This window comes from Cyrtonyx montezumae, unplaced genomic scaffold (genome assembly GCF_038088225.1).
Source record: "Cyrtonyx montezumae isolate F1298 unplaced genomic scaffold, pur_monq_1.0 scaffold_7, whole genome shotgun sequence".
Taxonomy (NCBI): Eukaryota; Metazoa; Chordata; class Aves; order Galliformes; family Odontophoridae; genus Cyrtonyx; species Cyrtonyx montezumae.
This window is the reverse complement of record NW_027072078.1, coordinates 35,162,713-35,178,612: the sequence shown is the minus strand read 5'-3', so window position 1 is coordinate 35,178,612 and position 15,900 is coordinate 35,162,713. Positions and strand designations below refer to the sequence as shown.

Sequence of the window (15,900 nt, the reverse complement as noted above, 5' to 3'; positions counted from 1 at the left end):
GCACAGATAATGGAGGAGGGCAGACCTGCACGTTCTGCCATGCCAAATGTTGATGAGGCCTCAATAAAGACACTCCCTCTCCCATCCATGCATTTCTTTTTTCCAATGGTACCTTGTACTGTAACGCTGTGCTCTGCAAACTTAATATACTTCTTCCTGCTTATCCCATCAATACGGGCTGATTTTGCTGGCTGTTGTGTAAGCCAAATGAGTAACCGTGCAGTCTAGGATTTTTACAGTACTTTTTTTTCTAAGTTCTGCCATCCAAAACACAACTTCTTTTGGCTCACTGTTAACCCAGTGTGCCATGTGTCCCCAGTGACTGCTCCAGTCACACGTGGAAGGAGCTGCACAGCTCCCCAGGCCCCAGTGCCCCTGCTCACCACCATCTGTGATGAGTCCACGGCTCAGTGCTAAGAGGGCCACAGGGACCCCCAGCGATGGGAAGGGGCTTGGTTAAGGAAAGATATTTCCAGATCTCTGTGGGTGCTGTTGGTTAATACTCATAATACAGGATTTAAAAAACAACCGTGTGTAATTGTGCTATTTTAGAGCATTTGTGACACAACCACATTCCCCGAGTGCTGTTATTCTTGGTTTTCCAGGGCTGCAGAACAGCAAGTGGCTGTCAGTGTGCACCACAGCCCCCATCCCGTGTGCCCAGGGATGGGAGCACAGGGCAGCAGGGCTGGGACACAAGGTGTGGGGTTCTCACTGGCTCTGTCCCCAGGCTGCCTAGGAGCCCAGCTTGGTGGCCAAAGGCACCGAGCAGCTCAGTCAGGGTCTGCATGCAGCTGCACGTCCTGCACACGTCAGTCTGGGGAGAGAAGAGGAACCGTTGCACTCATACGTCCGACTGGAAGCAAAGTAACTTGTAGGGCTGAGCCGTGCAGCCCTGCTGCTGTCACTTTGGTGTGACAGCGGTGGTGTGGGAGATGGGATGTGGGACCTGGGAGCTGTAAAAATGAAGTCGCTACTTCGGGCATTTCCAAACCTTTCAGGAAGTCTTTGTCGCGTTCAAAACCCCAACTACGTATGTGCTATAGCAGGGACGTGGGCGGCTGTTCCAGCGCATAGATGTGTGCTTTATGTAAGAGAAATCCGCGGGCCCCTCTGCCCACCGACTTTCCGGAGGACGTGAGCCGGAGCCGCACCGCCACCGCTGCCACCGCCCGCGGGGGGTTGGGGGGGGGGAAGGGCCGGGCCGCCCCCAATTCCTCCCCTCCGCCCGCCGGGAAGCAGCGCGGAGCATCCCGCACAGCTGGATTTCTGGGAGTGCAGATGTTGCTAATGGCAGCTTAAGCACGGATGGGCAGAGAGCATATGGGCTGCAGCGGTGCCAGATGGGCCGTTTAGCCTCGCGACCCGACGGGTGTCAATCGCGCGCGTCCTGGGGACGGCGGAGCGGCTCCGGAGGGGGGGGGGGGGGGGAAGCGGCTGGGGACCACCCCCACCCCCTGAGCCGGGACCAGGGGATGCGGAAGCGCTCGGTGCCGCTCAGCACCGCCCGCTCTGCGTGGTGTCATGGGAGGGCTCAGGGCAGGGAAGGGATGATGCTCGTTCAGAAACGTAGGGAAACCCGAGGGCGGGGTTCCCGGTGTAAATAGATGCGGAATGAGGCACCCGAGTGTTCGGGCTCCCCAGCCCAGGTGGTGCCACGTACTTGGACCCATGCTACCATCACCAGTGGGCTCCTGCACTTCTCCACCTCCAGCACCGCTTTGGGCCTGGGCAGTTCTCCCCTTGCTGTGTCCCACACAGCGATCCACCACATTTCTGAGCTTACATCAAAAACCCAACTACCAGGCCAGGCCTGTTCCCCAAACCCAGCCCTGGGGCTGTTTCTTTTTAATTCAACACCTCCTTTGTGCTCTCCCATCCAGGTACCAAAATACGGACGTTTCGCCACATGTATGAAATTGTGTTTGCATTTATTTAATTTGGAGTTCTTTTTAAAGGCACCGAGTCTCAAATGTTTGTTCTCCGTTTTTTTTTTCACATCATTACTCTGATACTGCTTGATTAGCTCCCTCCCCAGTCATGATTGGTAATTAAAATAGGCATTAAAATTAGTCACTTAGCAATTTTGCTGTTCAATTGGCAATTAAATTACTTAATTGCAATTAAAGTCCTAATTTTAATTGGCAAAATGATAGATGTAGATTTAAGATAATATGTATAAATACTTTAATAAGTGTCTATATAAGGATTACTTAATTACTCAACTTCAAGTTTATGCTGTTAACTTCAGAACTTTTAAGGGAGAGTAATGCAATTTCTAATACATCTGTTGGAAGGATATGGTAATTCGGTGCCTCTCTGGGCCCTAGCAGGGTTTGCTGTGTGGGTCGGCTTGCAGACGCTGTGCTGCACGGCACCATGCGCTGCTGCAGCATGATGGGGTCTCCTTCCTCATCTTCACCAGCTCACAGAACCCTAGAACCACAGAGCCGTGGAGAAGGGTTGGAAAAGCCCTCCAGGGTCACCAACACCGCCCACCCCCACTGTGCCCATTGCCCACGTCCTTCAGTGCCACATCCCCACAGCTCTGGGCCACCCCCAGGGATGGTGACCCCCACTCCCTGTGCAGCTGTGCCAGTGCTCTTCTGGAAGAAACGTTTAGCAGTACAGAACCTGACCCTGCCCTGGCACAACGTGAGGCCATCACCTCCTGTCCTGTTGCTGTTACCTGGAGCAGAGACGGACAGCCCACCGTCTCCTTTGGGGAGCTGGAGAGAGCGCGGTGCCCCAGCCCTTGGGAAGAGCCTTTGGGCTGCAGCCGCGCACGGGATCAGGGTCCTACGGGAGAGCACCCGCCAGACGTCCGTATTCACCTCCTTCTTTTCGCCGCACAAAGTGAGTGCATCTCTGTTTCGTTGTGTTTTTTTTTTTTCCCCCAAATCCCATTCATTTCGCTCCAAAGCCGCTCCCAGCCCGGTGTCGGGTGGGCTCCGCGGGGCGCTCCGGGCCATTCCCTCCCGCAGCGTGGGCCCCGTCGGGGCGGGCGGGCGCGGGGCTATTTCAGGCGCTTTTGGCGCGCCGCGCGGTTGCGTCAATGGCGGCGCCCACTGCGTCACGGCCCCGCCCCCCTCTCATCCCCGCCCTCCCCCCCCGCCCCGCCGTCACTTTTTCCCTTTCGCCCGCGGGTGACGCCGCCGCGCACCATGCAAATGAGGCGGTGCTCATGCAAATGAGGCCACGCCCTTCCCGCCCCGCCCCGCTTAGGGCGCCGTCGCCGACGGGGCGGGAGGGGATCCCCGGGCGCGCCCCCGCGGTCCGCCCCCTCCGGAGCCTCGCGGGGGGGGGTGGGCTCCGCTGCGGGCACCCGTTGCTCCGGGCGCTGCGGGAGCGGCCGCGCATTCCGAGCGCCGCACGGCGCGTCCCGCGCGGAACCCCCGACGGCGGCCGCGGGGAGAGGGCGGGGAGCGAGGGGCGGCCCGAGCCCACCTCAAGCCGTGACTCGCGGTGATGTCACGTCGGAAATTTACCAAAGCGAGCGCCGGCCAACGGCGCGGGGCGGCCGGCCCCGGCGGGCTGATTGGGCGGGCGGCTCTGACGCGCGGTGACGCTCGAAGCCTTTAGGTGCACGTTGGTTGGGAACGCGGAGCGCACATAAACAAAGGCACATTGCGGGAAGGGCACTCCGAGCGCTCCGCTCGCACGGCGCTGCGCTGCCGCTCCCGCGCCGAGTCCCGCCGTGCCCCGGCCGTGCCGAGCCGTGCCGGCCCCGCTCCCGCCGCTGCCCGCCGCTTGGATGCCCTCTCCGCTCTCCGGTGAGTCCCGCGACACCGCGCACCGCTGCCCGTGGCGTTCCGCGCGTGGGGCGCGGCCGCCGTCGGGGGATGCGTGGGGCGGCGGGGCCGCGCTCGGCGCGTGTCCCCGCTCGGGCGCGGCCGTACGGCTCCGGGGAGGGGGGTGGTTCCCGGCTGGGCGCGGGCCGGGAGCGGCTCGCACCGTTTGGGACTGTGCTTTCCGTCTGCTTTGAATTGAATCCGGGCTCGCCGTCAGCCGTGTCCCCTCGGGGTGGACTCCAAATGTCACCGCGGCTCCGGGACCTCGGGGAGGTGCGGCCGCCTCCGCTCCTCTCTTCTCCCGGCGGGGCGGCTCTGACGTGAGCGGCGGGGAGGAAAAACCGAAGCGGTTCCCTCTGCCAGAAAAGCGAGAGCAGAGCCGCCCGAGTGCGCGGAGCGGAGTTTCCCCCCCCACGGACCCCGTCCCCGCCGCGCCCACGCGCGCCTCCCGCAGCCGCCGGAGCCGTTCCCGCAGCCGGGGCCGGGCGGGGGTTGGGGCGGAGTGGGGGGGGGAGGGGGAAGGAGAGAGGACGGTGCTTCTCTCGTTCGGTGCCCGCGAGCATCTGACGGGCGGCTCCGCGCGTGTGTTGCAGCGGGCGCACCGGGCAGGCTGGAGTCCCCCTCCGAGCGCTGACACCGCGGAAACTTCGCTCCCCGCCGCGTCCCGACGCTGTCCGCCTTTAGTTCCCTCGAAAACTCCTCCAAGTCGCCTGAAGGTTTGTGAGCTCCGCGAGCCCGAGCGGCGGTGCGGGGCGGGGGTCGCGGTGCGGGGCCGGGATCCCGCAGCCGGGCGGGGATCCCGCAGCCCCCGCGCCGTGCCGGGTGCCGGGAGCGGCGCGGAGCCGCCCGGGCTGAGTGTGTGTCCCCGTTTCGTTTCCAGCCATGCCCTGTGTTCAGGCTCAGTATGGGTCCTCGCCTCAAGGAGCCAGCCCGGCCTCCCAGAGCTACAGTTACCACTCTTCAGGAGAATACAGCTCCGATTTCTTAACTCCGGAGTTTGTCAAGTTTAGCATGGACCTCACCAACACTGAAATCACTGCCACCACTTCTCTCCCCAGCTTCAGTACCTTTATGGACAACTACAACAGCAGCTACGACGTGAAGCCTCCTTGCTTGTACCAAATGCCCCTGTCCGGACAGCAGTCCTCCATTAAGGTGGAAGACATTCAGATGCACGGCTACCAGCAGCACGGCCACCTGCCCCCCCAGCCCGACGACGTGATGGCCCATTCGGGCTCCGTCTACTACAAGCCCTCGTCGCCCCCGACCCCTTCCACGCCCGGCTTCCAGGTGCAGCACGGCCCCGTGTGGGACGACGCCGGCTCCCTGCACAACTTCCACCCCAACTACGTGGCCACCACGCACATGATCGAGCAGCGCAAAGCGCCCGTCTCCCGCCTCTCGCTCTTTTCCTTCAAGCAGTCCCCCCCCGGCACGCCCGTCTCCAGCTGCCAGATGCGCTTCGACGGGCCCCTCCACGTGCCCATGAACGCGGAGCCGGCCGGCCCCCACCACGGCGTGGACGGGCAGCCCTTCGCCGTGCCCAGCCCCATCCGCAAGCAGCCCTCCATGGCCTTCCCCGGGCTGCCGCTGGGCCACGCTCCGCAGCTGCTGGACAGCCAGGTGCCCTCGCCGCCGTCGCGGGGGTCCCCGTCCAACGAGGGGCTCTGTGCCGTCTGCGGGGACAACGCTGCCTGCCAGCACTACGGCGTGCGCACCTGCGAGGGCTGCAAGGGCTTCTTCAAGGTGAGCGGGGATGCTGGGGGTGGGGGGGGAGAGCGGTCGGGGCGGGGGCCGGGGCAGAGCGGAATTCCCCGCGGCGGAGCGAAAGGATCTCTTTATTTCGGCGTCCTGATTGAATAATCGGATCGTTTGGAATGGAGAAGGTCTCCAAGGGACGCGAATAGTATGAGTGCCCACGGATGTGTATTTGCTGAGCGCCTCCGTCCCTTCTCTCGGCATATAAAGCGCTGTGGGGTTAGCTCAGATGTTAACGCTGTCAATATTCCGCCGTTAAATGCTCTGGGGAAAAAAAAAAAATGGAGAAATGCCGGGGGGGAGGAGGAGGTAGAGGAAAAAAAAAAAAAGAGGGGTGAGCGGTGGGGAGAGAAAAGAGAGAAAAGAAAAATAAAAAGGGAGGAAAAATTAAAAATGGGGGGAAAAAATGAGGAAGGGAAAGGAAAGAGAAGGAAAGGAATTAGGGAGAAATGCGGCGGCGGGGAATGGGGACGGCGGCTCCTGCGGACCCCCGCTGACATCGCGGTCCCGTCCCGTCCCGTCCCGTCCCGTCCCGCCCCGCAGCGCACGGTACAGAAGAACGCCAAGTACGTGTGCCTGGCCAACAAGAACTGCCCGGTGGACAAACGCCGCCGGAACCGCTGCCAGTACTGCCGCTTCCAGAAGTGCCTGGCCGTCGGCATGGTGAAGGAGGGTGAGTGCGGGGCTCAGCGCCGGGCCGGGCCCCTCGAGCCGGGCCGAGCCGGGCCGGGCCGGGCCGAGCCCCGTCGGGGCGGCTGAGCCGCGCTTCTCTTGCAGTGGTTCGCACAGACAGCCTCAAAGGCCGGAGGGGTCGCTTGCCATCCAAACCGAAGAGCCCCCAGGAGCCCTCTCCCCCCTCTCCCCCGGTGAGTCTGATCAGTGCGCTGGTGAGAGCCCATGTCGACTCCAACCCGGCTATGACCAGCCTGGACTATTCCAGGGTAAGCTGGACCGAGCTCGCGTTGGGACCTTGCCGCGGCCGCCCGCAGCCCGCAGCCCGGAGCGGGGCGGCCCGGCCCCAGCGCGTTGCGGCGGGCGGGGGGACGTTCCCCGGCCGCGCTCCGGGCCGCCCCAGCTCCGGCTGAGCCGCTGTCCTCGCGGGGTGTGCGGCCGTCCCCGTGGGGCGGCCCCGCGCGGGGCTGCGGGGAAACGGCGATTTGCATATTGCAAGCGGCGACCTCGTCGTGCCGTTCCTAATGGAATTAATTGCCCCGGAACATCTAATTTCCTTAGTGGTCAGAGAGAGATTTAATTGTTAGAAAAACCCGGCTCCCCTCCTAGAAACGGGGTTAGCAATTTCACGGGTTATATACTTCGGAGAACCTCGTTGAGCGCTTTTCCAAATGAATTTCCAGTTCCAGGCTAACCCCGACTACCAGATGAGCGGGGACGACACTCAGCACATCCAGCAGTTCTACGACCTGCTCACCGGCTCCATGGAGATCATCCGCGGGTGGGCGGAGAAGATCCCCGGCTTCACCGACCTGCCCAAAACCGACCAGGACCTGCTCTTCGAGTCCGCCTTCCTCGAGCTCTTCGTGCTGCGCCTGGCGTACAGGTGAGCGGCCGCCAGCCGGGACGCGGCCGGTGGGGAGCAGAGCCTTCCGGGGCCGGTTAATGGAGCCGTGCTTTATTAACTCCGCGGTAATTAGGTGCCTCTTAAATCCTTCATTTATTGCTCCTCGAGTAATTAGTTGTTTAGCTTTTCTCCCCCCATCGTCTCCTTCTTTGCGCCTTTCACCCTTCCCCCCCGACCCCCCACCCCCTCCTCCCTTTCTGCCCTCTCTCTTTTTTTCTCTCTGTCGCTTTTCCCATCTGCTTTTCCACTCTCACCCGCTCCCCCCCCTCCGTGCTGGGGCTGTCCCGCTCCCCGCAGGTCGAACCCCGTGGAGGGGAAGCTCATCTTCTGCAACGGGGTGGTCCTGCACCGGCTGCAGTGCGTCCGTGGCTTCGGGGAATGGATCGATTCCATCGTTGAGTTTTCCTCCAACTTGCAGAACATGAACATCGACATCTCGGCGTTCTCCTGCATCGCCGCCCTGGCCATGGTGACAGGTGAGTGCCCCTCGCCCACCCCCTGCCCCCACTGCCGCCCCACGGTGTCGCCCCGTAACGCCCCGTCCCCTTCCGTGTGCTTCGCAGAGAGGCACGGGCTCAAGGAACCCAAGCGGGTGGAAGAGCTGCAGAACAAGATAGTGAATTGTCTCAAGGACCATGTGACTTTCAACAACGGGGGCCTGAATCGCCCCAACTATTTGTCCAAACTCTTGGGGAAGCTCCCCGAACTCCGCACGCTTTGCACGCAGGGGCTGCAGCGCATTTTCTACCTGAAACTGGAGGATTTGGTGCCACCGCCAGCAATAATCGACAAACTCTTCCTGGACACTTTACCTTTTTAAGACTCTTCCCGTGCACTGACGCTGAACCTGAGGAACCTTCGCCCGTCGGAAGGGGACTTCACCTGGGCACGAGGCAGCGCGTGGGGCGGCACTGCCCCCCAGGGAGCGCTGAGCCTCCTGCGGGCGGAGCGCGACGGGGCCTTGGGCTCTGGGGCCCCACGGCTGCAGATCTCGGACTACACAAATCCCATGGTATAAACTTTTTATTCTCGGCTTATAGATTGAGTTTATGATTGAGGACTTCTGGTTAAACAGACGAAGCGATGTGGCGACGCCGGGCTCGGAGCGAGCGGGGCAGCCCACGCGCTGAGGGACCCGCAGGGCTCGCCTCCTAAAGACTAAAGTTTTCTGCTGTAAAAGAAAGCTGTAATATACACAGATCCTAAATGTTCCGTGGGTGGCATGCCAGGAAGGAAGGGAAAGGCTTGTACATTTATCAGATGCGGTTTGGCTGTTTCAAAACGAACCCGTGCCTAGCTACGAATAAATATGGGAATCAATTCTACAGAATTAAAAAACGAAGCGAAGCTGAACGTGTTTGGGGGAGGGGGGGAGGGGGGAAAATAACGGATGAAAAAGCAGAATAAAGAGAAGGGAAAGCGGATGACTCCGTGCGAGGGAAGCGTGACGATCCTAGGGCGGCGATGTTATAGGCACTTGCTATTTCAGTAATGTCTATATTCTATAAATAGTATTTCAGACACTATGTAGTCTGTTAGCTTTTATAAGGACTGGTAGTTCTCTGAGCTTCAAACGTTTTCTCAGTTGTAAAATAGGTGGGCACAAGTATTACCAAACCCCAGCTCCTCGCAGAGGGACACATAGTGTTTGTAAGCACCGTCCACATTCCTTGTTTGTAAGTGTTGTATGTACTGTTGATGTTGATTAAAAGGAAAGAAGTTTATATCTCGATTATTTTGTTGTCTAAAGCGAAACGAACCTTGCATGCAGCAGCTTCTGGCCGCTCCCAGAGTGCTTATAATAGACATAACTCCCCGGAGATTACTGAGCACTTTGAATTTTTGTTCTGTTTTGTTGGTTATATATATATATTTTTTAAATGTCTAAAATCGTCGGTTAATATATTATTTTATGTTGGAGTAATATTTTTAATATTGCCATATACTGTAGTATTTTTTCTTTGTATATTTCCGGTATGGCACATGATACAGGTCGCTGCCTTTTTTTTTTTTTCCTCTATGGTGTACCACAGTTAGAAAGGCGGATTTGTTTTTTGTTTTGTTTTATTTTGGTTTTTTTTTTTCCCCCCTCCCGCGGATAACTCTTTCTTTGAGAAAGACAATTTTAATGTTTACAACAATAAAACGTGTAAACGAACAGAATCTCGTCTTCTTTCTGTCCAAGTGAGAAGCGGCAGCGCCGGCACCCATTGCAAATAAAGGACAATAGCCTGACAATGTAGTAATAAACTGCTCGCGAGAATGGACGGGGCGGTTTCGTTTCAGTATCGTGCGGCGGAACGCAGCGGCACTGCGGGAGGAGGAGGAGAGCCCCGCACGGAGAGGTTGGTCCTTCCGCCGCTTTTTATCCTCATTCGGAGAGCTTTGGTCCTTCGGCCGCTTTTTGTCGCGGGGGGCTCCGCACCGCTCTCAGCCCCGGTCCGTGTGCCCGCAGCTCAGGACGGGGCGGCCCTGGGGGTGGGGGGTGGGGGGTGCGCTTCGGTTCTGCGGCCGCACCGCAAAACCTGCGGGTCCCGGGAAGCTTTGCTCCGGGGAAAGCGAAACGCAACTCGGCTTTGTAGGAATCGGCTGCGGTCAGCGTCGCGCTTAGGAACTAATCCGGGCTGAGCCCCCCCTTCCCCCCCTCCCCCCCCTCGTCGGTTTCAGCCCGGAGCGGCGCTGGGGGCTGCGGGACGCGGGCGGGGAGCGGCGGATCGGCCCCGGATCGGAGCTGGGGAATTTGGGGGAGTTCAGCTTCCTGCGTCGGGGGAAAAATGAAACGGCCGTCGGAGCGCTGCTCCTCGGAGAGCTCCCTCCGATTCTTTGCGATGCTTCCCGCAACCGCGTGCCCGAGTAGCCGGCGGGCAGAGACAGTCCCCTCCGTGCCCTGAGCGGAGCTGCCCCTGCCCCCACCCTCTCCCCCCCCCTGTTCCTGCAGCCCCCGGGCACTGTCCGCTCCGCAGTGCTGCCCTTGAACCTCAGGCGTTGTCCCGTCGGGGCCGCGGCCGTTAGCACGGGCAGGGCTATTTCGAAGCCTTTCTTCGGAACGCTCCGGGCCGGTTCCCTCCTCTCCGGAGGACCGGGGCAGCCCGGGGGCACCGGCACTCGGGAAGGGAACGCGGTGTCCGGCCGGAGCCGGCGGGGAGAGCGGGCAGGGCGCTCTGGGAGAGGCCGATATCGACGGCGGCCCCGTCTGGGAGCGGGGAAGCACACGGGGGCCGGGTTAGGGGCCGGGGCCGGGTTAGGGGCAGGGGTCGGGCGGGTGGCACGGCCCCAGGTGTGGGGCGGCCCCAGGTGGAGCGCGGATCCGCGGGGCAGGGCCCCGTCGGGTTTAGAGCGGTTCTTGCGGCGGCGGCTCCTCGAGCACAGCGGAGCTTCGTGTGCCCCTCCGGGTGCGCTCCGCCCGCGGCCGAGCTGCCGTGTGCCGCTGGGGGCTGCCCCATTTCGCTCCCCCCGTCCCGTGCCGCTCCGGGGCCGCCCGCGCCGCTCAGCGCCGACGCAGAGGCCGGAACGGAACCGTCGGGTGTGAAGGTTTTATGGCTGGGATGGACGAGGAGGAGCGGATTCCCGGTAAGCGCCGAAAGCAGCGAGTGCCGCCGCAGGGCCGGTGCCTGAGCGGGTGCGGGCCGGGTGCGGGTGCAGCGTGCTGGCCGCGGTGTGCAGCTTGGCAACGCCGACGACGTGGAGACTTTAACCCTCACACCGAGACTCCACCTGGTCCAGCTTTCTCTTAGGCTTTCACTCCATGCTTTCTTTCGGCCGCGTCTTTGAATTAAGTTTTCTGCCGCGCCGGGTGCCCCGCACCCCGGGGACAGCAGCCGTCCTCCTCCCCGCGCGTGGCCCCTCCCGTGTCGGATCGGCACAGCCCCCCACGGCCGAGCCCCGCGCCGCGGTCTGATCCGACGGCGTTATTTTCAGATGTAAAGCATCCCCGATTAGTAACGGCGTGAATCGTTGTTAGTTTGGGGCTGCCTTGTGAGCTCGGCCTGCGTGCGACGGCAGACAAAGCCGTTCCGCTTCGTCCCCTCGGCATTTCCTTTATTTTTTTCGGGTTTGTTGTCAGTTTGTTACCCGACTTCTTTGGTTGTACGTTGCGCTGACTTCGAGAGCGGCTCCTTCAGAGCAGCACTGCGTCGGGACAGAGCCTGTTTGCCGTGCTCACCTAGCGGTGTGCTCCTCTTCCCGCACGGCACCGCGGGCCGTCCCGCTGCCAGGCACCTTTCTCCCCACGATTCAGAGAGGGGACAGCGCTCGTGTGTGATTCCCCAAAACACACTGGAGCTCTCAAGGTGCCAAACAAACCGGGGTGAGCTCAGGTCAGGTGTCGGCTCGCTCAGTGCCCTCTCCTGACATTTCATGGAAGCTGTGTTTGTCTGCAGCCCAGACAGTGCCACGCGTGCGTGGGGCTCTGCGTCCCACCCATCCCAACGTCTGCGGTGCTGCTGGGATTCACGGCTCAGGACCGAGGCACTGTCGCGACATATCCTGGGACTGCCTTTTCTGAGCGCCGTATGGGAGAGATGAATTACCACAGGCGTGACACCCTCGCAGGAGCTTTATTAGTTTTGGAATGCAATCAGCAACACTTGCTTTCTTAGCCCTTTACCTAATTATCCTCATCGCATATGTCACAGGCGCAGGGAACAGCCAGCAGGAATTTATGTCTGGGGAAGTCAGAGCTGGGGATGTGTGCTTCGTGTGATCCCAGCCTTCTCTCTGCTCCCTGGTAGCACAAGTCCCCACGCTGGCTGCACGCCTCGGATGCACCTGTGGGTGATTGCTGCTGCAGCATCTGCATCTGCCAAAACGTTAGCCCTGAGTAACCTTCATGGCTGGCTGCGGTGCGCAGGGAGATGTTGGTATTCAGGAATGTTTTGACGTGTTTGACATTTCCTATACGGTGCGCTCTTTCTGATTTTCTGATCTCCTCCCGTGTCCCCCTCCCCGGTTGTGGTGGCATGCAGGGCTGTGAAATCAGAAGCAGGGGTTTCTGCAGAGCCGGGGTGTGAGTGCCTGGGATTGTTAGAGCAGCAGCAAGGCAGCAGGGCTCACCTCAGCAAGGCCGTGCCTGCCTTTAACGCCCTGTTTTCTGTGGGATAGCAGACGTGCCAAGCGTTTGTGTTAAAACAAATGTGGGGTGGGTGTAAACAGCGTGGCTGGTGGGGAGGCCTCGTGCTTGGCTTATTTCTGGCTCGTATGCACTCAGTGCTCTGTCCAGAAGCCACTCCTGTTGGTAAACGCAGGCCCTTCTCTGTGCTGAAAGGATGCAGAGGGCCAGGTGGATGCTTTGGGTGCTCAGTGCCGTGCCCCTCCGTTCCCTCTCTCGGGGTGAAGCAGCTCTCAGGACGCGGGCAGGGTGCTCCTGTCGGGTGGGAGCGATGCTGGAGCAGCTCCTGTCGGCTCCGGGTGCGGCTGTGCTGCGGGGCTGGTTGGGATGAGCTGTGCTGATGTCCCAAATCACAGCGCTGCACATCTGGTGATGAACTAATGGCTTTCCTGGAGCAGCTCTGCTTCCAGCGCTGGCCGAGGTGCTGCCTCGAGCTCGCTGCGTGTCCTGCTGAAGAAATACGGGCTTGCTCGCGTCGAGAAACACCGAATCATCTGGAGGTGCTCTGTCACTCGGGTTGGCAGCATTCCCACGTGTGACCCACGGGTGTTGCACAGACACGCTGTGTGTGCAGCAAGAAGTGCTAGGCCTGAGTGCCCCTCTTCATCCCGTGCAGCCCGAGCCCTGCAGTCCTTCCCAAGCACTGAGGGAGGTGTGTCAGCACATTCTGCCTCCGGGCTGCGTGGCTGTCAGGGGGTCTGGGTGCTGGGATCCCAGCTGCAGCCGGGCCGTGCTTGGCGTGCAGTCGGAAAGCAGAGAGCAGCTGTGACATTTATCAAACAAAACGCGGAAGGGTCCGTCCCCCGGCTGAGCCGCGGTGCTCTGCGGGCCGTGCATGCGGCAGGCTGCGTGCGTGTGCCCTGCACAGCTCTGCAGTGCCTTTTGGACTGCGTTTTGAAAAGAGAAGGTGCAAACTCGATTCCTTCGCTGCACAGCATCTCCTGGGCAGATGCAAGCGAGGTTTGCCGAACTTGCAGAGTAGCTGAGCGCCCCCGGCACAGCGATGCCTCTGTTTGAACGCTGCCGTGGTTTAGGAACCCTTCTAAATGTTATTCTCCTGCAGCCTGTTCCCGGGTCCGCGAGGGCTGACATTTTTTCGTCCCAGTTTCCCCGGTTTGTCTCCGCTCGGCGCCGTCAGGGGGTGACAGCCGCGGCCCCGCAGGTGCAGGGCAGGTGAGCGGCCCCGCGGGCAGCGGTGTCACGGCCGCTCTGCTTCACCGCTCCGCTCCGCAGCTCTGCCCGCAGGCCGCTGCCATTTGGCTGCGATGTGCTCCCCCGGGCTGAGCGCTGCCGGTCGGGGTCGGTTGGTGGGGCAGGGAGCAGGAGGGCCGCCTGCAATCCCTGCTTTGTGCTCATCCGGTTCTAAATCCCTCCCTAAGCAGCCGAAGCGGTGACTGAGCTGTTGGGGAAATTGGGTTCAGAGCGTTTCCAGTGGTTTAGGAGCTGTTTTGACACTTTTGCTGTTGTATGTAATAGCACAAATCCGAGCGTGAGGGTGGGGGTGTGCTGGGCACACGGGGCAGGGCTCAGTGCTCCCCTGAACGTGCTCTGACCTTATGACACTGCAACTTGAGACCATCGTTTTCGAATCACAGTGTTTCCCTACACCCACCACTGTCATGAAGGCAAAGGACCGGGCACTGTGCTACCATCTGTGTGTGTCCACGGGGAGTTGGGTGCTCCCTGCACGGAGCTCCCAGTGCTGGAGGTGTGATCCCTGTGTGCTGCTCCAGCACTGCCCCACGTGCTTTGCTTGGCAGCACTGAGCACACAGCAGTACTGGTGCTGATGGTGCGAGCATGGCATTGTACCATCATCCCTGTACGTGGTGGCGGAGGCTCCTGAGCAATAGGAACTCCAAACCATGTGTTTGTGAGGTTTTTTTTTGGCAAGGGTAATCTCCTGCTCAACTGAGGGCGTAAGGGAGGATAATAAAGCACAGTTGTGTCTATTACAAGCTAATTTCAAGTCGTACACGGGTGTCTTTGCTCCTGCAAAACCTTTACACATTCAGTTGTTGTGGTAATTTCAAATGGAGCTCATAGAACTTCAGGAACGAAAATTTTTACTTCGTTTCCAACAAAAGCAAATCAATGCCACGCACTCACGTTACTTCCCTGATCACCTGTAAGGTTAGGAATGAGAAATACGTGTTTCCCACAGTACCTTTATTTCAGAGCTGTGCTTTAGCAGAACTACAAACAAAAGTGAAGAGGTGGCATGAGGATATTTGGTATGGAAGACATCAGGGAGTGATGGCTGCTGGCTGGGATGAACTGTAGGCATCTGCCACGTGTTGCTGCACTGCAGAGGAGGTTATGACTTTGGCTGGCACAGGGCTGGGAAGAAGCCCTGTTTCTGGAAGCTCCTCCTCAGCGATCTACTGCGGGAGTCAAAGGAAAACTGGAAAGGGGATTGGGAGTGGAGAGGTGATGGAAGGGCCCAGGCAGGGCTTCTCAAGCTGCTGACCCGTGGTGGCTGTGTCTGGGCTGTGGTCAGTGCTGCACACTGCAGCCAGAGGAGATGGAAGTTGCCATAAGCAAGGAGCATTCCTCCTTGACCCAGCAAGCTCTGCCTCTGGGGTTGTGCTTTTTTTCCCCCGTGGGTTCTGTTCAGCCATCACAGTCCTCGCTCGGATGTTTCCTAGGATCTGATTTTGATGAGAACTAACTCAGGTGGGGCTGCCAGTAGCTCATGGAAAGCACCTACAGCAGTGCAGGGAGGGAGTGTGCCTTCTCCGTGCCTTCCTGAGGGCTTTTCCTGATTTTAATCAAGGGAGGTAACACTTGGATAAAGGGAAAGCTTTGCTTTCAATTGTCCGTCCATGTTTTAATTTCGTTTTTTTTTCTCCTGTGCCATAGCAGCATTTAGTCTCACGTGTCAAAGGCTGTTTCCACAATTATGGTTTGCCTAATGGTCCTTTTGTTATAACTCATAGGCTAATAGAAGTCAGAGCTGGAAGAGACCTATTAGATTATTGAGTCAATGCCCTGCAAATGCAGGATATAATCTCCCAGATAGAGGAGGTATCGAGTATTATTAAACAGATTTTACACTCGATCTTAGTTAAACTGTGGTTAGTAGCCGTCCAGTTCCTCCAACAGTGCAATAACAACAGCTTAATTTCGGATTTGGGGAGAGTGTCTGTACTGATGTTTAGCATTCAGCATTTCCCTGTGTAGATGTGCACGCTGTGAAGGAAAGGAGATGGATTCCCAAGAGACGTCAGCTTGGGAAAAAATCCACCAGATACCTTTGCTTTCCTGGGTTGAAGCTGTGCAAAACATCACTTTTGTAGGGACAAGTAACCCAGAGCAGGACACAGTGCTCCTCAGCACCAGCCCTAGGTCCTGTGGAGGCTCAGCTGGTTTTCCTTCAGTGCTGATGTGAGCGTTGTGCCAGGTGGGAAGGCGATTGCTCTCAGCTGTCCCTGCAGCACTGGGCTGGGAATGGAGGGCTGGAAGAGCTGGGCCCTCACCTGCTGTGTTAACACAGAGCACAATTCACACCTCTGTATTATTTTCATCAGCTTCTCCTGTCGCGAATTTCCCCTGCAATATCTCAGTAAATCCCGACTTCTGCAGTTGGAGAATGGTCACTGTCCAATACGTGGGGAGGAAATTGGAGCGTGTGCTCCGTATATGGAGAGTATATTTTTATTTCAA

At 59.2% G+C, this 15,900-nt stretch overlaps 1 protein-coding gene across 3 annotated transcripts; it reads left to right on the top strand.

Annotated features, from left to right (window-relative positions):
• The first annotated feature begins 3,623 nt into the window (after window positions 1-3,623).
• Window positions 3,624-8,036, top strand: NR4A2 (nuclear receptor subfamily 4 group A member 2). 3 transcript variants are annotated; one of them, XM_065750867.1, is made up of 8 exons: window positions 3,624-3,773; window positions 4,385-4,507; window positions 4,672-5,537; window positions 6,093-6,222; window positions 6,327-6,415; window positions 6,905-7,107; window positions 7,426-7,604; window positions 7,692-8,036. In XM_065750867.1, exons 3-8 carry the CDS (start codon window positions 4,674-4,676, stop codon window positions 7,946-7,948), a joined length of 1,722 nt encoding a protein of 573 aa, XP_065606939.1. In that variant the 5' UTR covers window positions 3,624-3,773; window positions 4,385-4,507; window positions 4,672-4,673; the 3' UTR covers window positions 7,949-8,036. The 3 variants fall into 3 exon arrangements, with proteins under 3 accessions (XP_065606939.1, XP_065606938.1, XP_065606937.1); XM_065750866.1 differs by having other exon boundaries at window positions 6,327-6,490; XM_065750865.1 differs by having other exon boundaries at window positions 6,327-6,490; window positions 7,426-8,036.
• The last annotated feature ends 7,864 nt before the right edge of the window (window positions 8,037-15,900 follow it).

Excerpts from the sequence above, each read along its gene's own strand:
- NR4A2 (XM_065750865.1), top strand. The coding sequence starts at position 4,674 with ATGCCCTGTGTTCAGGCTCAGTATGGGTCCTCGCCTCAAGGAGCCAGC. Across the intron at positions 5,538-6,092 it reads GCTGCAAGGGCTTCTTCAAG|CGCACGGTACAGAAGAACGC; the intron begins GTGAGCGGGGAT and ends CCCGCCCCGCAG. Across the intron at positions 7,108-7,425 it reads GTGCTGCGCCTGGCGTACAG|GTCGAACCCCGTGGAGGGGA; the intron begins GTGAGCGGCCGC and ends CGCTCCCCGCAG.